Raw genomic sequence first — 20,580 nt, 5'->3', positions numbered from 1 at the left:
TGGGATAATCTTTTTGACACTTCTCAGGAATAAACCGTTAACTGTCCAGCCCAAGACATCTTGCAGCTAGAGCTGTAATCAGGGAAATACACAGACACTTAAGAAAATCCACCTTAGTGAGGGTTTCCACCCTGTAGCGGTTGCCGAGGATCTCTGCTTCAAAGCTCTGATGTTTTAACAGCTTTGCCTGAAGGTTGTTTGGTTCCCTCCAGTTTTCATCCAGTGCTATGGCGTTACGCTCATTCAGCCACACACATACCTGGAAAACACAAATTTGCTATAGACCCCTGAAGAACAATACAAATTAGGCTTCAGCAGAGTTCAGAAAGTTACCTGGTAGCTGCTGGACAAGAACTGCTGCAGCTGGAGGGATTGATCCAGAGCTTTGTAACGAGATCTACTCTGCCGCTGCAACTGACTCCGCCTGCGCAAACACAGCAGGTGAGCAAGCAGGAGTCAAAACATTATTTCCAGCTACAGTACTTGCTTTAATTGGAAAGTGTGTGGCTGAGATGTCTGATGACTACCTGGTGGTCAGTGCTTTGCTCTTTGCTCTGATGTTGTTGGCATCATAGTGCTTTTGTTGGATCATCTCCTGGGCCAGCTTCTCTACCTGGTCCAGCTGGTCTCCCTGAGCCTCCAGGGCTTCCTCAAACTGAATCTGCTTCCTCTGCAGTGTTTCTACCTCTGTCACTGAGCTCTGCAAAAAGAATAGGTTGCTTTCACAGCATAAGAGTACTTTCCTATATATGTATGATTCTGAAGCAAATCATCCGTACCCCGAGGTCCTGATTAGACAGGAAGGCTTCACTGTTGTTGAGCCAGCTCTCACATTGTTCTACAGAGGTCAGGAAGATCTGAAGGATACAGAGAAGAGCTCAGCAAAAGCTAATCTGACTGCTAAAGCTGTGTCTCATAGTTGTCTTATGTCTAACTACAAGAAGACACAAAATCCACCTTGCTAAGGTAGCTGAAACTTTTCAGTTATGTAAAGTAGCTCAATCATATGTGTCAATTGTGGTAAATGGACTGATTCTTATATAGCACTTTTCTACTCTCCCAGAGTACTCAAAGCACTCTACACAACATGCCACATTCATCCAATCACACAAGCACTGTCTGCTAAGGTTCTTAGTGCTTCCTAACTACCATTCATAGCAAATGTAGCATCGGGGAGAGCAATCTGGGGTTAGTATCTTGCCCAAGGATACTTGGCATGCAGACTGAAGGAGGATCAGTAGATGACCTGCCCTACCGCCTGAGCTGCAGTCACAGAACAGCCATACCACCCTGAGAACGCCCGATCTTGTCTGATCTCGTCAATTATATTAAGGATTATTCAGTGTAATGCTAAGAGGACCAGGTTAACTTACAATACATGAAATATATTTATTTTAATTAAATCTGAGATTTATTCAGCAAATTAATTTTGCAAATATACTTATAAATATGAATGAGACTATATTAATTCATTATTCACATCAAAAAGTCATATTAAATTATTTTGGGGGCCGCTGCTGTGTCACCTGTAGTGTACGGGCCTGCTCCAAGGTTATGTTACGGTTCAACCAGGCTCGGTCCAGTCCAGCTTTAGCTTCCTCTAGCTGGTTCAAAGCCTTTTGGATCTCTGACTTAGAGCTGTGACCAGACCGGATGAGACCCAGACCAAAGTCCCTGACAGAGTCGATGCGTTCAGCACGAGCGTCAATCTCCGTCTAAAAACAGCAACGTTTAAAATTGGCATTTACTTCATTAAGGTAGTAAAGTTTAAGTAAGCCACAGTGCTCACCCTCCAGTCCTGATGCTCCACAATGAGCCGGTCAGCCTCTGTTCTGGTCTTGGGAAGTCCCTTTTCTGCCATCTCACTGCTTTGTTTGAGACTCCACTCCAGCAGGAGGCGCTGGTTAGCCTTGAAAAGCTGCAACTGGTGAGCCTCCTGCAGCTTTTCTTTTCTGAAAAAGACCATTTCTTCTTGAGTTTTTCCTGAGGGAGTTCTTCTGATCACTATCCGTATTTTTGATTTTTACTAATGTAAAACACTGTTGGGCCTCTAAAAGTCCAGTGGTTAACATGTTGCATGCTTAGTGAGAGGGAAAAAAAGCCTTTAGCAGGTGTGTGGGCTTGTAGAAAGTTTGAGGGATACCTCGATGGCCTAGCTAGTTTAGACAGACCGAGCTTCAGCTAGTCCAGTACCTCTCATTACATACCACACCTGGAACAGTGTGCAACTACAGTCCCAACATGTTCCCATGATTTTAGACATGAGAATCCAGTATAGGAGTATGCTAAAGTGAAAACGCTTATCACAACCTGTCACCTAGCCCTCTGGCTAACACTCAGTGCGATGTGGCATGCTGTGTGGCTAGTGTTGGACGGGATTCCTGCACCCACCAGCAAAATGGATGAAACGATAAAACAACAGCTGCCTACACAGAGCTGCACCGAAAGACGAGCACAGGTAAAGACGGTGCTCTACCTGTGTGCTATGAATTGAAAAGTCAACCAAAAGAACCTCTCATATCTAAACTAACTAAACTAAACTCAATATCCAAGCTGCTCCCAGAACAACCCTGGAAAAAGTTGCTATGGATCAATGTGAGGGTAAGCACCAACACAACCTGATAATCACAGATTGCTACTCCGTGGTTTTGGAAATACCACACTTTCCATCAACAACAATCACACAGATAATTCAAAAGCTGCTCGGTAGCCTAGATAAAGTGGTGAGTGACAATCCTGCGAGGAATTCAAGGAATTTGCCAGACTGCTTGATTTTAGACAAGGTATAGAGATGGCAAAGAAAACATTGGCAAACTTCATTGGTGCCTACATAGTTATTTCACTGTTAATTACTAGATGCTCTGACCTTTGAAAACTTTCAGCAATTAAAATAATTGAAATCACTGTTGCTTCTAATAGTAGATTAAAGTTACCTGTGTTTGAGTTCCTTGTCCAAAGTTTTCAGAGTCTTCTGGACTTCTTTCTGTTTGGTCTTCAGCTTGTCGCTCATCACTGACTGAGCACTCACATCACCCAACAAGCCTTCTTCCAGAGACTGATGAGACAGAAGTAAGTCAGTCATTTTAGTCATAGAGGTGGTAATTTGGCAAATGAGCTGGACTTATAAAACTGCATTTAGTTTTTTGATGAAAGATTAGACAAGATTAGATTCATCTGATTTTTGTTTCCATCTGTCAAGGTTTGCTTTTTTGTCTTGTTTTTAATCTATTTAACATCTACTTGTGACCATCTTTGTGAACAGGTACCAAGCTTACATGCAAGCTTTCCAGTTACAATTCCTAAAGTCAAGAATGAACGTGTCAGTTGCAGCCTTGGGTGCCTCACCTTTGCTCTATCTTGGATAACTCCAGCCTCTCTCTCTATTTCCTCGTGGCGTCTAATCAGGTTTTCTACACTGTCCACATCGCAGCCACAATCCTGATCCTGCAGCAGCAGCATCTAAAGAGAGCGAGGAGGAACCTTTTCAAAATACCAACCAAGTTCCAAAAAAGTTGCAATGCTGGGTCAAATGTAAATAAAACAGAATGCAATGACTGGCAAATCTCATTAGCCCATATTTTATTCACAATAAAAAATAGAAAAGATGTTAAGATTCTGACTGGGAGTGACGAAGGACGGACAGGATTAAAGGTGAGTACATCAGCTCAGGTCCAGCATTTCAACACAGTTAGAACATTGCAATGTTTACCACTGTGCAGCATCCTGACTTCTTTTAACTACAGTCCATCTGGCAGCTGAGGAGACCATTTGCTGGAGTTTTAGATGAATGTTGTTTTCATGTTCCTTTGTGAATACTGTATGAGTTTGAGATTTTCAAATCACTGCATTCTGTTTTTGCTGACATTTTTCACAGTGTGCAATTTTTTACAGTGTAATAATTTTGTGTTTTAGAAGTGCAGCATCAAGGTTAAAAAAACAGTTGCCTGACCTTTTCATTAGCTCTGTCTCTGACCTCCTCCAGTTCTCTGATGAGACTGTGGACCACCAGAGCTTCTTCGAGCTGGTTCTTGTAATTATTCAGATCAACGTGAAATTTGCTCCACCTGGAGGAGAAGAACCACTTTGATGCATTATTTTGTTTGTGCGCTGGTCAACACTGTTGCCTCACAGCAAGAAAGTTCTGGGTTGAAATCCACCAGTCAGCTGGGGCCTTCTGTGAATGTTCTCCCTATAATTGCATGGGTACCCATGTAGGCACTTGTGTTAGCCTGTGACTGTGACAGACTTGTGACCTGTCCAGGATATGCCCTTCCTCTTGTGGAGCAGCTGGAATTAGCTCCAGCCCCACTGTGACCCTGATCTGGATGAGTGGGAAAAAAACACATGAGTGGAAGCGAGTGGAAGATCTTCAGACACGTTACCTTTCATTGAGCTGCTGCCTCCTCTTTGTCACAGTCACCAGTTCCTCAGCACTCTGTCTTTTTTCTAGTTTGGCTGCCAGTTTGTTGATGGCTTTGATATGAGCATCATCCACTGTCACGTCCTGCAGATTACAGATTTGGCTGTCACTTTTCAGACATATTAAAACAGTGTGGCTTGTGGTCAGTTTGAGCTATTCCTTCTATAATATCAGTAATGTTAGTCATGTTAAGCTCTTCGTATCCTGTTTGAGGAGAACACTAGAGAGCAAAGCATTTAAAAGCAGTGTTCTTCATCTTCTCCCTGTTTGTGGTATATAGAGGCCCTGTCCGACTTCACTATTGCCATCAAAAGGTTGAGTCATCAAACACTGAGCTCTGTGTCTTGTGTAACTATCATTGCAGCCTAGCATAGCTGTAGTTTCTCGCAGCTCACGTTGGAACAACATAAGTTTACTTACCTTATCTTCACTTCCCCTGAACTCACTGAGCTTCTTCAGCAGCTGGACTCCATGTTCATAGTCCTTTCCAACATCTCCAACATTAATCATAACCTCCTGAAACACAGAGTCACAGACGTAAAGTAACAAATGTCCCCATGTTAACAGCAATGCACTTCCATCCATTTATCTGTGCTCTACCTTTTGTCTGATCCAGGCCTCCACCTCCTCCACCTTCTGGAGGTACTCCAGGAAGGCTCTGTTATCTTCCAGAGCTTTGCCACGGATGGCCACAGCCTTCTTCAGCTCTTCCCAGTGAAGCTCGAGTGTGGCTGCACTCTTCTTTACCTCTTTGGACCTCAGGTGAAGAGATACAAGTTCTTCCCCAGCCTAGAAGCAAAGAACAAAGCAGGCTGCATGTAGATGTTTGACACAAAGGCACAAAGCTGAAGACGCAATCTAACCAACACTGACAGGTTCACTAAATCATGTCTGTAAGTGGTAATTCTGAAAGGTAAATTAAAAAAAAGATCCATATTAACATTTCATCTTATCATCTCACCTCTTTGTGTCCAATCACGTCAAACAATCCTAAACCTAAAGTTAAGTGGCATTACTGCTATACATGTTTTCCACTTTTTTCCACTTGGAGTCAGATTTACTATTAGCTACATGGCAATATTAATTGTGTCTTTATTCAGCAATGTGCACACACAGAACTGTGCAACATGACCAGCTCTTGTGTTGTTGTTTTTTTGTTTTGTTTTGTTTTGTTTTGGGGGGGGGTTTGTGTTCACAAAGCTATTCTTTTGGCAGATTACTTACACCTTCAGCAGGTCTGTTCATGTTAGTTATTACTGAAATGAAATCTGCTCATATGTTTGCACGTTTTTAGTAGATCACTCCCAGATCTTTTCACTCCCGCTGAATCTTTTCTGTTATTGTGGTTTCATATTAATTTGCCCTACTGCTGGCCCTCGAGCTGTTCTTACCAAAAGTACATTACTGATGATCTCATGGTGAGACAGGATTTCAGCCTCAAACACCTGATGTTTCTGCAGGAGTTTCATCTTGGTTTGCAGGTTGCTGAGGTCAGCTTTACTGTCCTCTGCCATCTTCTGCATCCGCTCAGACACCCACTCCTCTGCCTGACGCACAGAAACAGAAGTAGATGGACGGTTAAACAGTGTTATAAACAGAGAATTGAACTGGAAATCAGACCTGAGTTTTTTCATTTGTCAGTTATCGTCAATCACACCTTATTTTTTAACACTGTAAAAACCTTAAAGATATTTGGGGATCCAGCTACCAAACATTGCCCAGTGTTCTGACTGGTTAGCAAGTTACCTCTGCGACATCTCGGTTGAAAATGCACAGACGCCTGGAAAGCTCCAGCTCTTCCCCACGTTTGGCAGAAAGCTCTTTAATTTTCTCTCGTCTCTGGAGGAGAGCTTTAAGTCTGGTTTTGACTTGTCCGCTCTTCTTTTTGCTCAGCTGTTTCCTCAGACGTTCAGCCAACTCCTTCAGAGATGACAGCTGGAACAGAGAGCGGGAAGTGTAGATTTAAATGAGCAGGGGCTCAACCAAGGTAGAAAGTGGTAATTACTATAAAATGTAGAGTATTATCATTCACTCTACCTCAGCATGTCACTAAATGGTTTCGTTTTTCCAATTGACTTTAAAGAAGCTGTGCATTTTGTTTTAACTGTAGGGGAAAGGACCAACCCTCAGAAGGAGTACAGACCTTGTCCTCCTGCGAGCTGAGCAGCTTCTCAAAAGCTTCATGGCGTTTGATCAAACCTTCTGTCTCATCCACAGTATTTCCCAGAGTGCTGTTCTTCAGCAGGATCTGTGGAGACATGACAGAAGTTTTCACCATCAATGGTATCATTATTTTGCAGGGTTTTTTTCTTGAACAAATACAGCAGGTGTACCTCCTGTGAGTTGGACATCTTCTCCATGCTGTTGACGTCTCTGTAGAAGATCTGCTCCAGGTGAACAGTTTCTAACCAGCTCTGTTTCTTCTTCCAGTTCTCCTCCAGTTTTTCTCTCTCTGACTGGAGAGCGTCCATCTTCTCCAACACCTAAGAGAATCATCACCCAACAAAAAGTCTAATTTCTCTGACTAGACTGTGTCAATGTCTACCTTACAACAGTGGGGGAAAAAAATTCAGATTCATCTCATCTTAAGGTTAAGCTCTTTTTTAAAGAGCTGTTATCCCTTGTTATCCCAGGACCCGAACCCCCTCCTCACCCTGGGATAACAAACTCTTTCTATACTTATCAAACATGGACTTCATTAATAGGTAAATGGTAACCGTAACTTTATGATTATTTCTGAAATCAATCAGAATATGACTCTAGGCCACAACAGATGAGCTTAATGATTAAAGCCAAGCTGATCTCCAGAGATGAGTTTGCTTCAGCATCCTAAATCCTTTCATGCACACAATGTGTTTTGGACAGTGCTTGAAGGGTACAATGAAGTTGTGATTTTCTGTATTTTGCAGCTGTATTTTTTAATCTGCTTTCTGGTCTTGCAGACTTTTCTTTCTTTTATTTTCTGTTTGTATTCCATAAAATGAGAAAAGTGCCATATAGCTATCCCCAGAGTCTCCAAAATCTTACTTCTCCTCCTTACCTCCTTCTGGTTGCTTTTGTCCTGTGTCTGCAGCTCTTCTCCCATGTCCAGAGCTTGCTGGTAGGTCTCCTGTCTTGCCTCCATCTCAGCCCATAACTGCTGATGTTGAGCCAGCTGGAGGTCAGCGGTAGCCACATCACTGATGCTTTCCTCAACTGCCATTGCACTGATCAGCTGGCTGCACCACAGGAAGTAGTCTTGCACCTGAAGAAGAAGAGTGGGGAAGATGACAGAAGTAAGCTCATTGTTGGGGACAAAATCCAAATGGATAAAATTCCCCTTATACCTAAATACACTTGAAAAACCTCCACAAAAAGATGCAAAACATCTACTGAACAACTCAAGGAAGTACTACTTTAGACTTTCAGACCTGCATCCTGTATCTATCTGTCCTCACCATGCTAAGGAATTGATATCGCTGGGAAGCCCGCTTGAGCTCCTCTTCTCTCTTCTCAGCAAGAAGTCGCAGCTCCTCCCACCGTTCCACCACCTCGTCCTGCACTTTCTGTAGGCGAACACTCAGTTCGGGCGTGCAAAGCTCCAGGACAGAGTCAACAGAGTCCAGCTGCTCTTGAAACTATAGAAATGAAAGAGATAAGATACATTAAGATGTCTCATTCCAGCCAATGGCACTTTGTCATTTTGTCAGACAGCATCTTCCACTCTGTCTTATTGAGCTCATCATCAGTGAGTATTGAACAGATTTTCCTTCTGCTACATTTCTATAGTAATGATGTCAGAAATGCCGCCCTTCAGAGTGATTTTATGTATCACTGGGCAGAAAAATACATTCTGTAGGTTAGACTGACTGTAAACCACTTTAGAAATGCTCCCTAGCCTGTTAACAACCCATAAGAGACTGTTTCCATGGTGATCTTTTCATTTAAGCTGAATCAGATGTTAAACATCTTTTCTTAACTATATGATGTCCTTGGTCAACAAATTTAGCACTTTATCACCTGTTCCTCTGTGGTGGCAAGCTCAAGGAGCAGGGCCTCATGTTTCCTCAGCTGTGACGTCACTCCATGCAAATCCTTTGCCACATCGTCAGGGATGCTTTTGTGTCGCTCCTACAGAGAGAGACAGGAACAGAAGTTTTAAGTGTTGCACAGGGGACCATCAATAACATAATCGATAAAAAAAACATTATCCCATAAAGTAGAAAATGACAGATGTGTAGTGTAACTGTGAAATAGGATTCAGCTGTGTCGAGTGGTTTTTAGTCTGTTAGCTACTAATAATCAACAGACACTGTATGTCTATCCTTGTGTTGCAACCATACCATTTATTGATGTAGATTGATAACCAGACTTACTTGATGCTCACATTTCATGTATAGTCTATGATCTGGACTTTTAATCTTCCTTCTGTTCTTTGTACTTCAGATACAATGACAAATAGATGAAGTGAAATTCTTTACAGCTGTGTCTATGTTGCTGGATGGGGTTTAGTTTTTGTACACCATAGCGTTTCTATAAATGCAATCTCTTTTGCACCTTTCAAACTTTTACAGCTCCAGCTGTCAGCTCCCTCCCACCTCCATGTTTCTTGGCCTGTTCTCATTGTGGTTTACTGAGGCGGGGCTGGTTAGGTTCGTGCCAAACAAGCTAAACGCTTTATATTTGTGTGATCTGAATGATATCTCAAAGTTTAGCACTGCAGTGTTTTCCTTCTTTGGTTCCATCTATAGATGTACACTTTATCTCCCATCTTTCACAGATAATCCTAAAACCAAATCAGAATGTCTTATTTTCTATAATAATTTAGGGGAGGACAGCCAGTCCCCTTCCTCTTATTAACAGTTCTTCATTCTTCTGAACTGAACTGAACTGAATGAGCGTGCTTCTGATGGGTGTGCTGTCTTCCATCTTCCATTTTATATTTCCATATTTCAATGCCATAATCCATTCATGGGATCTGATATCTTCAAAGTAATTAGATCTAAACCCAGCTGACATGTCTAGGAGTCAGACAGCAGTTTCTACATGAACATAGCTACCTGGATGAGAGTTAGCGCATCACTCAGGTCTTGGTAAAAGCGGTGACATTCCTCAGCTTTCTGTAGCTGATCCTGACGCTCCTTGGCCAAGCTTTTCAAATCTTCCCAGGATGCACTGCAGAAACATAAATATCAAAACTAACATAAGGTGGACAAAGAGCGATTCAAAGGACCCCTATGAGTGGAAGATCGAGGGAACAGTTCACCCTTCCCGGGATAGGGTTACCAGGGCCCCGCCTTAGAACCAGACAAGGGCAGGGTGCCCGAGGGCAAGTGTCTTAGCCCTAGCCTGGCCAGGAAAAAGGGATATGGGCCCACCACCCGCCAGAGGCACCGTAGGGTCGGGTGCAAATGTGTGTTGGGTGGCGGCCAGGAGCAGAGGCCCTGGTGGACCGATCCCAGTCTACCAAGACTAGCGATTGGGACATGGCATGTCACCTCTCTGGTGGGGAAGGAGCCTGAGTTATGTGTGAGATACCAGCTAGATATAGTCGGGCTCATCCCAACACACAGCTTGGGCCCTGGCCAAGGTCAGTGATTGATTTTGTAAACGTATCATCAGACCTGCAGTCATATTTTCTGGACACAAGAGAGGGGCTGAGCTGTCAACTGACCACCAACTGGTGGTGAGTTGGATCAGGTGGCGGGGGAGGATTATGGACAGACCTGGCGCACCTAAATATATAGTGAGGGTCTGCTGAGAACGCCTTAGGCCCCAGTCCACGAGATCTTCAACTCACACCTCCGGCAGAGCTTCAACAGCATTCAGAGAGATACTGGGGACAACCCCAGATAAGCGGAAGAAGATGAATGGATGGACGGACACAGATAAAAACTGCTTACTGAAACGCAAAACCAACAATTTCAGCATTTAAGACAAACAAGAAAAGGAATAGGATGCCTCACAGATAAAATAACTGACTCACTACTGTGGCTGTGTGATTACCTGAGCTGCTGCAGAGTGTCTTTGATTGCAGAGCTCTGTGGGTGTTTGTTGTGGATCAGCTGAACAGCCAGGTTTCTGCAGTTCTGTAGTCTCTCCTCGCCAACCTCCAGCTTCTTCAGGAAGCCTTCAAACTTCCCTCGAACCAACTGCAAGCATAATCCACAGACACACAACTCTACAGCTACCTTCAGCCTCCAAAAACACACTAGAATTAATATTTACAATCATTGTGCAATGAAATGTAACCTGAACATGCTGATAATCATTGCCCAGGTCCTGAGACTCAGCTGTTTGTCTCTGCTGGTTCATCCAGTCCTCCAGCTCTGAAGACTCTCGCCTGAATTCATGGAGCTGAAGGACCTCCTTCAGCTTCTGACCCCTAACAGGAGACATTAGGGTGGTCAGTCACACAAGTACACAGACACAATAAAAAAGCCAACAATAAAACCGCTAAGTCAGAGACAGATCATCTGAACTAATATCATTTTGTTTGGAGAAAAATGATATAAATCACCTAGAAGCAGGTCAAGATATTAAAGATCAGCACTTTACTGTATAAGTCTTTCTCTCTGTCACATACGTATGTTCTTTCTACATTTTTTGTAATTAACAACTGCCTTATGTAAATATTGCACTTTTTCCAAACAAAAAAAGGAAAAAAAAAGAAGAAAAAAACACAGTAAATAGATAAACAAAGGAAAATATATTAGGAAAAATATCACGAAAGAGAGAGACTCAAAAAACAATCTGTGAGAGAAAAGCAGAGAAAGTAATCCAACAATATGAGTGTGTGCTCACCTGAGTCCAGCCTGGTGCTGCAGCTGCTGGTTCAGGCTGCTGATTCGACTGTAGGGTCTGCTGAGCTCCTCCAGGCTCCAGTTCTGAATGGCCTGCTCTACCTGGTCTCCTAATGCCTCTACTTCAGCTTCCAACACCTCCAGTTGTCCTTCCAGCACCTGCACGAACACAAGGACACTGTTTACTGATTCTGTTGTTGTACAATCTGCACGCTGTTCTTTGATTTCTTCGTCAGGAATCGATAGGGGAATCATATGAGGTCCTTTTCCGACTAAGCAAAGTGTACACAGTGAGAGTGTGTGATATACCTGGTGTTTAGTAATGAGGCTTTGTGTGGCCAGCTGGTTTTTGCCATAGTCGTCGATGTTCACCAGACTGAGCATCTCTGCGAGTCTGGACTCCAGCTCTGAGCAGTCCAACAGCAGCTAGAGATGAGGCACACACAGAAAATGTAGCAGTTTATGTTTTGTTTTGGTTGGGTTTAGCATAAAATACTTCAAAATTTAACTCTAAATGACCAGTTAGACAGCTGCAGAACTAAGTGTCTTACTTAAAAGTATTTTGATGATGGAGTGTCAGTATCAGACTTTCACTTCCCTCCAATATATAATATCCTTGTCCATCTCACCTGTTCTCTGGTAATAGCCTTGCTGAGGTGAGCTGCTCTCTTTTTGCAGGCATCCTCAAGCTCCTCCCACTCTGTATTGAGGTGGTCGCACCTGCAAAACAGCAGAAATTTACACTGCTCCACAAAGCCAGAACACATTTGGTCCAAACTGAAACCGTACTTATTACAGATCACTTGATCTGTACAGACAAATACCTTCTCAAAGTTGTGTCAAGTGCCCAGCTATATAACATAACCCCTCCCAAAAATTATGAAACATTTGCATACATTGGAGCCAATGGCATCTTTGCAGTCTAAAAATCCAAAATCCTACATTTAGAGAAAGGACCAGTTTCTCTCATGGAATTGGTCGTTTTAATGTCATTAAATTTAAATTTATTCCTTCAGATCAGTGTGCTGGGTTTTGAAAACAATCCCATCTTTGCATCAGTGTTAGGCCTCAAAGACAGGAGTGATTACCAAGCTATTTGGACAAGATCATTCAATGGTGTCTATTTTGTTCTCATTATTTGGTGGACTAAGGTAATGTGTTTGATAATGTTTTATCAATTTTATTATATTATAACTTATTCTTTAACATACCATTTTCCTTGTCTAAGTAAATGCTTATTTTGTGATGGTTTCTAGTTTTAATGCATTTTATAAGCAATGTCAGCGTAAGATAGATTCACTACAATGCACCAATGCACATGAAACTTTTTTTTGATGACAAAAAAAAACAACCACACCTCTGCAGCACCGCCTCTCTTTCTGACTTGTTGGATTTGGCTAGGCTGCGCCCTTTCTTCAGAATGTGGTTCAGGTGTTTTCTATGTGCATTCACTTCGGCCTGCAGCTCCTGGGTTAACACACGAGTACATGAGCAAATGTTAAGTAAAACACAGCCCTGTGAATGTGTCAAATCACTTGAGTCCATTGTAATTCCAACTGAGCTCTCAGCTCAGTTAACAAATGAAGGAAAAGGGGAGGTTTTATAGATAAAGAACTGCAACCCAGCTCGTGCCTTGTGTTTCTGCATGAGGCTGAGGGCCCCAGCCAGAGATTTGTCATATCCTGTAGATCCAGAGGCAGGAACATGCTCAGAGATCCAGTTGAGCTCAAGATCCACATCATGATAAAATCCAAACAACGACACAGATGCCTCCAGTTGTGCTCGACGCTCGTCCAGAGGTTTCTGCAGGGACTTGAATCTGCCACACAGAGGTTATAAAGTCAAGATGATGATAACCTAAAGTGAGCACTGGACTATATTTATGTTATTACTTTTTAATTACACACAGAATAAAATACCCCAAAGGAGACAATGACAGATAAAACCTGAAGTGACATAGGAAATTGTATTCTATGTATCTGTGTCTTTCAGATTTTGTCTCTGTGTGAGCGTCCTTGTCATCCACTTTTATTTTTGTTGTTATTTTGCCTTTTGTCATTTTACTTCAACAGATCGTTTTCTTAGCTGAGACACCCTGACCTGATCTTGTTTGTACTCCTTTCTTTTCTTCACCATGCACTTGGTTTTATATGCACTGAAGTTACTCTAAATGCAATAAATGCAAATATCTATTTGTTTGAAGATTCAAGGTAACTTACAAAGTGAGATAGGCGTCTGTCTCCTGGAGGATCCTTTGAGAGTCAAAGTGGTTGGAAGCGAGGTGTTTGGCCCTGCTCACAATAGAGTTGATCTTCTCTGCCAGTTCCTTGGCCTCCTGCTCCAGCTGCTGATGCTCCTGCATGAGCACACACACACAAAGTACTCACTGATGTCTAACTGTAAAACCCAGCGTCATTAAATCAATGCAGGCCTGTCCTCACCTTCAGCAACTGTCGACTGGAGCGCAGGTCGTGACCTTTGGCAGCATTGTTTAGCATCCACTGGATGGCCTCAATCTTCAGCTTGGCATCCTGTGGAGGAAAAGTACAAGATTTTTCTGAGAATGGAGCTCTGTTTGGACAGCAATTACTTCTCCTGGGAAGGATGGTCTTTAATTTTTTACTCCAGTTGACCTCTAAAATTAGTGTAAATTTAAATTTGGCCAGAAACTATGAACTGTATATAAAAGACAGGGGTCAGTTATAGTGTCACCTAAAGGCTTGTGAAGTCTCAAAGTTAAGCTGTGTTCTTCTTGCTTTTTTGGGAGCCAGTGGTGAGCATATTTGAGGCATACAAGAGGCTGGGGTGTAAAGTTATCAATTAATGCAGGTAGGCTAGGTTGGCAAAGTGCATTCATACATATATTAGTGCTAATTAACTGATTACCTAGCATTAATAAATGCTACAATCTCACAAATCAAGACTGAAGTACAAACTTCTTGGATGGGCTACACAGACAGCATTATTTGTCTGGTAATTTCCTCAAAGCGCCATAAAAGGCACCAACATCACTGAACTGGACCACACAAACGTCTTATCCAGTTTCTCCATCAGTAGTTTACCTGCAAAAGCTCCATCAGCTGCTCCTGCTGGCCCGCCTGTCTCAGCCTGTCCCCCCTGTCAGCCATCTTGTCTTGTAGTCTTTTCCACCGACTCGTGAGCTGAGAAGACTTCCTGCTGATGCTCTGACTGTTGTAGTGCTCTTCAGCAATCATCTCCTCTCCCAGCTTATCACAAACACACACATATGTACTGAAGGTGACATCTCACCAAAGTGCAAGTCGTCTTTTCAATATATGCAACTGTGCATGTGTTGCCAGAGTCACTGTCAAACACTTGTTGTTTCCTCTACAGAAGTCATCATGCTGGGTGAAAAGTTAGAGGTGTTTTACCTGAACAAGTCTATCCAACCAGACTTGGTTGGCCTGCATCTCCTTCTCAGCCGCTTCATGTTTCTTCAGCTTCCAGAGGATGTTTGTGGGGTCTCGGTAGGACTCGTCTTCTGCCACCTTAAACTTCTCCTCCATCCACAACAGCAGCTCATCCGCATCTCTTTGGAACTCCTGCCACACGAAACACCAGGCAAATTCACCCTTATAATTATTATTAAAGAACTTATAACATTCATCTGAGCGCTCTCCTGTAGATATTATGATCAGTGCAGGTACTCGACACAATAAACAACATAAAGTAAAGTATGTTTTCTTGTTTTTAGCATTTTGACAATAGTACTTGGTATTTCTTGGAGTCCAGCAGTAGGTTCCTCCTCTTCCTGCAGCTCTCTTTCAGCCTCCTGTTGGCTTTTTGGATGCTCCTGCTCCGTTCCTTAATGCTGTAAGATAAACATTGAGGTTTTAAAGATTGGTGACACAGGTTATTGTAAGGTTATTGACTTGAACATATTGGTTGTTAGAGGGACAATTTAACTAATAATATAAACAGTTCCCCGCCATCTGCCTGAGAAGATGATTGGCATGACCCCTCACAAGCCATTTAATCAAAGTAGCAGAGATGGTATACATGTGGTGTTGTAATTTATTTGACAGCTAGATGGCACGGTTTCATGTCGTATGGAAAAGAAACAGCCTTGGTGCTCTGCAAACTGTGTGCATACTGCATCAAAGCTTTCCTGTTAGGTTGAAGTAGCAAGCAGATGAGCTTAGATTTGCATTATGCTAATTTTGCAGTGATGTGTGTTCTACTTGTAGAACGATTTACAAACAGAGTGATAGTACCCAATTCATAGAACCAATTCTATTTATCCCTAACTTCTTCTACTCTTATTTCTTTAGTCCCACCCACCCTGTTAAAACCTTCTGTATGCTGGGAACAGTCCATGAGAAGAAAGTTGGCATAAAGGGAACTAAATCAGCTTGTTTACATGGATGAATGTCGGGACTACGCCATGGCTCAGTATATGATAAATAGGTTTAAGATTAGACAAAGAAGGATTATTTTTAAAAGCAAAATATGCACAGTTACTCCAGTACAGCATAAGAATTAAATTATGGAGTTGACAGCCCACTTTATGGAACAATTTCTGCTGTGTTTTCTTACTGTATTGAAGCAAAGTGCTGCTGGTCGATAAGCTCCTTGCTGCGCTCAGCGAATTTATCCACTCTTTGATCCAAAGCCATAAGAAGACTTTCAAGTTCATCTTGTCGCCCCAGTAGACTGTGCACACTGTCTACCGAGTCCTGCATCAATAAATGTAATCATTATTTTGACATTTTTATGATAGAGCATCCTATTTATAATCTTTACTTATAGCAATTTCACAGATTTCTATAAATACTTATTTAGGATTCAAATTTAAGGGTAACATTTCAAGGAGCTGGACCATGTAAAAAGGTGAGAAATGAGCACCCTCACCCCAAGATCTTGGACTTTTAGTCGGGCTTCATGTCCAGACAATGCTGCTTCAATCCGGTCTCCCTCTTGGTTCAGCCTCTGGAGCTCCACACCCTGCTCCAAATGCTTCTTTCTACTAGCCCACAGCGTCTCCAGCCTACTCCTTTCAGCACTGAGATTATCAAGGATTTGTTGGATGTCAACACCGCCTATTTTCCCATTGGATGATCCCTGCAGCAGAGATTTCCCTAAGTTCTCCATCTCCTTCAGCCTGGCAAAAACACACACAGTGGGAGAGACACAGTCCACTTAAATGATGATGTCCATGAGCCAATCTTCTCAATCCCTTTGTCAGAAGGGGATAGAAATGGCTTTCATTATGGACAAGCGTTATGGTAGTTAAAAAAAATACGTGCACAGGATTAATGATTTGAACATTCTTTAGCATAATTTTTAATCATAATAATTTTCATCATAATTTTTTTAAATTCCTATTAACCACTGCTAAAACACTTTGCATTTAAATTTACTGATGCTGCAGATTTAATTTATTTCGAATTAAATAGAATTAAATGAATGCAATTCAATGAATGGAACAACAACACACTAAGCACTGAATGCTGTGCACAGTTTCTGCTATTTACCTGCTCCTCTGTGTCTCCATTTCTAGTTGCAGCTCCTGGTGTTGCTCCAGCAGCGTGACAGCCGAGGCCACATCGCTCGCTGTCTCCTCCTGCAGGAGCCGTTCCTGAACTGAACCCCCCCAGCGCTCTAGCTCCTTGGCCTCCTGCTGGAAACTTTGCAGCCTGCGGGCCTCCTCCAGTTGGTGCTGTCTGTCTGATGCTTGACATTTCACCTGTACAAAAATGTATTTTTTTTTAGTTTGTAGTTTTATTTTAGATTTTTTTACTCAAAACATTTAATAATAATATAACAATAATAAAACAGTAACAGCCTCTGAGTCTGTGTTCATCAGAATATCAAACCTAATTATAATGACCCAAACGCTGTACCTTTTCAGTCTTATACCACCTGCTTTGTACATACAAAAAATAAGAGATCTTCACTTTTATTAATAAAATAATGATGTCGAGTATGTCAGTGTCAATGCAAATCAACACGAAATGTTGCAAGCACAAAAGAGATGTTCTGTAGGAACACAGACTGAAGTTTGAACACCTTCACTCTTGGCTACTACACTCCAGTCAGTCTAAAACAAAGAAGGAAAATGTCACCTGATCCAGCAGAGCCTCCAAACCTCGAACCTCCTCCATAATGGCCGCACTCTCTGCCGGACTGCAGTCCTGCTTCCTGTAACACAGGATGTGAGCAAATTGAGTGGAGATGAATGGAGATGTACTCCACCGTGAAGTTTCTTTAGAAAAAACACTTTTAGCTAGAAGTTCATGTAAAGTGTTTTAACTTTGAAACCTTTCAGACTAATGCAGCTCTGTGTTATTCGTAATGTAAAGTAAGATACCATTATCATCTGTAATAGATATTTGGAGAGCGGTGAACACATGAACACATCAAAGCCCATGTACCAAGGTACAGACCAGTGTAGGCCAATCCATGAGCCCATTCATGTGAAAGTAATTCACAAAACTATTCTCAGGAAAACTGCAGCTACCTTCAGTGTCACGTCTATGGCTCTTTTAATTTCCTTTATATACATATATCACATCACTGATGAATCATTATGAACATCAAATACAAAACAACAATGACTTATTTCTATCAAATTACAACACACATTTCTAAAATTATTATTATTGATTGATTGATTGATTGATTGATTGATTGATTGATTGATTGATTGATTGATTGATTGATTGATTGATTGATTGATTGGTTGGTTGCTTAACATATTTGTAACCATCAATTACTTTTAAAGTGTTTTTGATTCAATTAAGGCCTACTGAGACAACTGCAGAACACCTCAAAATCCCACAGACTATATCAGACCATACATCTTTGCAACGCTCTTCAGGTAAGCAATCTTCCCCTCAAGCATCTTGATGTCTCTAAGGGCCCGAATCTGGTTCTTCTCCTCAGCAAGCAGAGTGAAGGGGGTGCAGCCCACGTCCACTTCGTCAAGCTGGGACAGCTCACCCTGCAGCTGAGCCTTAGCCTCCTCGCAGCTATGCAGGAAGGACTGCACATCTGCCGTACTCAGCAGCTCCTTTCCTTTGTCATCCTTCAGCTGCTGAATCCAATCCCACCTGCAACACACCAAGAACCCAGAACTATCACACAGTTGTCACACAGTCATCAGGAGCTTCTGGCGCCCCAAAACTGTCCAAAATGCTGTCCTGTACTCAACCTACAGCCCAGGCACTTTATTATAGCATGTTGCTATAATAGCAAACCGTTGTTACTGGGTCCTTCACTGTTGTCATTTTAATAACAGTAACAATGAGACCACTTTTTCACAGGATCTAGTTTGTGTATCTGGGTCCTTGTGCTGATTTGAGTGATTTGGACTTTTTTTGCACCTTTTGGAAACACTCCTCTTTCTGGATTGGATTTCTTTCTGTTTACTGTGCTGGCTCTTCACCAGCTCGTCTGCCATTTTGATGATATCGTCCAGCTGACCTCGTCCGCTCGCTAACTCAGTCAGAAAGTTCTAAAACAGAAAGTCAAGGGTGAGTCAAAGTATTCAGATATTTTATGAATCTGAGTTTGTCTGAGTTTATTCTGAAGAAGTGAAAATAAAAAAAATCAGGCCTCTTAAATATGTCCAAAAGTCAGAAAAAATCTCAAATTAATCATTTAAAAAAGCAACAAAAAAAAGTTGTTGTTTGGGTGAAAATCACTGAAACGAAAGATTGATGCTACAGAAGAAAATCAGTGAAAACTCAGTGGCACTTAATATGAACTGCTGCCTTATCAGATGTATTCTACCTAAAGCCACATTTTTTCATTTCTGATTAACCTACAGAAGTGACAATTGGAAGCCAGTATTTACCCTGTGATTTTCTGGCTTTAGAGGTTAAAAGTTTCTCCTTCCCAATAAATAATATGATTTATGAGCTTAACTTAAGGTTGATCTTCATCTACAAATCTGTTGGTATCAGAATCCATCTAGCCAGCTTCGACAACACCATGTGCTATTATTTACTCATTTATAAGTAAACCCACAAGGCTAAATTTCCCACCATCAGCAAAAGGAAACACCTGACTGCTGTTACAGTTTATGCTGAGATCTTAACTGAACAAAATGATGGGCTGTGACGTAGTCTTAATATTTTTTAAGAGATGCATTTAAGGATTAAACAAATTAGAAAAATCATGAGGTATTGGGACATTTGTTTCACCCAGATGAGTTGATCCCCTGTTTTCAGTTTGTAGGATAAGTCTTGTACGATATGTTTGGAAATATTTTTCTGGAGAAGTCTTCACCTCATATTTGGCCTGAACCACTGCTAGATTGTCACCATCAGTGCTGAAGGTGTTGAGGATGTTCTCCTTATCCTCCATCCATGACTCAAACTCATGGCAGCTGTTGTAAAATCGATGAAGACGCAGTATCTCCTCCAGGCTCTTTGTCTTTGTCTGAAAACCAATATAAATATAAATCTGATTTTAGAATACAGCTACTCTGAATGTCCTTTTCTGTATAATAATCTGTCATCTTAATACAACCTCCCACATAACTAAGTAAACAGTTTATATTCTGTATACTGCTCCTTTCTCTCACCTTCACCAGGTTGTACAAGAAATTGTACTCTTGGTCCAACCTGCCCTGTGTGCTCTCCACAGTATCTCTCTGGTACTCGGGGTCTGGCAGTAATGTGGTTTGGATCTCAGCTGTGCCGCGACGCATAGAGCGTTTTCGCCTTGGACGACTCAGTTTCTTGCTTGAGCTTTCTGGCATATCATTGGCTGAGGCAGGTGGAGTGGGTGGAGGAACCTGAAGAGGGTGTGATAAAGTTATTGACACTTTAAAAAAATACATAATAATTTATTTTCACACTGCCCACTAACAAAGCATGTCCACTAACGAGATGTGATATTTTCATAATCTGACCAAAGAACTGGTTCAGTATTGATCATACACTGGATGGCAGCATATTCAGGTAGGTTTTGGGAATGGACTGCTGGTTTCCTCCACTGTCTCTGGCCACAACTCTGTCTCCATCCGGCTCACTGCTGACGATGGTCACAATCTCATTGCGGTCCCATGGAAACTGACCTGAAATCAGGTTAGTTTATACTTTACATTTCAATAAAGTATCTACTATGTGTTTTTCTGTTGTGTGATTTCAGATATAGCCCATGTCTGTTCATCACAACACACTTGGCTACATTTTAGAAATGCAAAAATGAAAACAGTTACAATTTACATAATCTGCTTTTCCTTATTTTCTGTCATCATTTTTTTTAGCACAGATTACTGCTCTTCATAGTAAACCACAGAGTAAACCTGTGTTAACCTGGCCTGTGTTACAGAAAATAGCGAATTGGAGTAAAGCCACTTTCAGACATGGTTAATAGAGAAGGACATAATGCATGATATTTTTCCTC

General features: G+C 41.8%; 1 protein-coding gene across 1 annotated transcript in view; it reads right to left on the bottom strand.

Moving 5' to 3' along the window:
• Positions 1-20,580, bottom strand: part of sptbn5 (spectrin, beta, non-erythrocytic 5) — a 68,119-nt gene that overhangs the window by 31,054 nt on the left and 16,485 nt on the right. Inside the window, exons 19-59 of the mRNA XM_004554656.3 lie at positions 20,112-20,248; positions 19,754-19,966; positions 19,456-19,608; positions 18,549-18,679; positions 18,024-18,275; positions 17,289-17,364; positions 16,698-16,909; positions 16,075-16,324; positions 15,760-15,899; positions 14,935-15,034; positions 14,595-14,765; positions 14,265-14,429; positions 13,644-13,733; positions 13,422-13,558; positions 12,835-13,021; positions 12,560-12,669; positions 11,832-11,922; positions 11,512-11,628; positions 11,204-11,361; positions 10,652-10,784; positions 10,406-10,551; positions 9,460-9,574; positions 8,420-8,530; positions 7,858-8,037; positions 7,461-7,664; positions 6,754-6,903; positions 6,564-6,668; positions 6,167-6,355; positions 5,812-5,967; positions 5,021-5,209; positions 4,841-4,936; positions 4,383-4,504; positions 3,950-4,064; positions 3,346-3,459; positions 2,934-3,055; positions 1,790-1,952; positions 1,527-1,715; positions 780-857; positions 528-700; positions 334-424; positions 113-259 (exon numbers count right to left, since the gene is read on the bottom strand). Coding sequence (XP_004554713.3) covers positions 113-259; positions 334-424; positions 528-700; positions 780-857; positions 1,527-1,715; positions 1,790-1,952; positions 2,934-3,055; positions 3,346-3,459; positions 3,950-4,064; positions 4,383-4,504; positions 4,841-4,936; positions 5,021-5,209; positions 5,812-5,967; positions 6,167-6,355; positions 6,564-6,668; positions 6,754-6,903; positions 7,461-7,664; positions 7,858-8,037; positions 8,420-8,530; positions 9,460-9,574; positions 10,406-10,551; positions 10,652-10,784; positions 11,204-11,361; positions 11,512-11,628; positions 11,832-11,922; positions 12,560-12,669; positions 12,835-13,021; positions 13,422-13,558; positions 13,644-13,733; positions 14,265-14,429; positions 14,595-14,765; positions 14,935-15,034; positions 15,760-15,899; positions 16,075-16,324; positions 16,698-16,909; positions 17,289-17,364; positions 18,024-18,275; positions 18,549-18,679; positions 19,456-19,608; positions 19,754-19,966; positions 20,112-20,248 — 5,978 coding nt within the window. The remainder of the gene's footprint in view (positions 1-112; positions 260-333; positions 425-527; positions 701-779; positions 858-1,526; positions 1,716-1,789; positions 1,953-2,933; positions 3,056-3,345; positions 3,460-3,949; positions 4,065-4,382; positions 4,505-4,840; positions 4,937-5,020; positions 5,210-5,811; positions 5,968-6,166; positions 6,356-6,563; positions 6,669-6,753; positions 6,904-7,460; positions 7,665-7,857; positions 8,038-8,419; positions 8,531-9,459; positions 9,575-10,405; positions 10,552-10,651; positions 10,785-11,203; positions 11,362-11,511; positions 11,629-11,831; positions 11,923-12,559; positions 12,670-12,834; positions 13,022-13,421; positions 13,559-13,643; positions 13,734-14,264; positions 14,430-14,594; positions 14,766-14,934; positions 15,035-15,759; positions 15,900-16,074; positions 16,325-16,697; positions 16,910-17,288; positions 17,365-18,023; positions 18,276-18,548; positions 18,680-19,455; positions 19,609-19,753; positions 19,967-20,111; positions 20,249-20,580) is intronic.

This window comes from Maylandia zebra, linkage group LG19 (assembly GCF_041146795.1).
Source record: "Maylandia zebra isolate NMK-2024a linkage group LG19, Mzebra_GT3a, whole genome shotgun sequence".
NCBI lineage: Eukaryota > Metazoa > Chordata > Actinopteri > Cichliformes > Cichlidae > Maylandia > Maylandia zebra.
The sequence above is the reverse complement of the archived record's forward strand: the minus strand, read 5'-3'. Positions and strand labels throughout refer to the sequence as shown.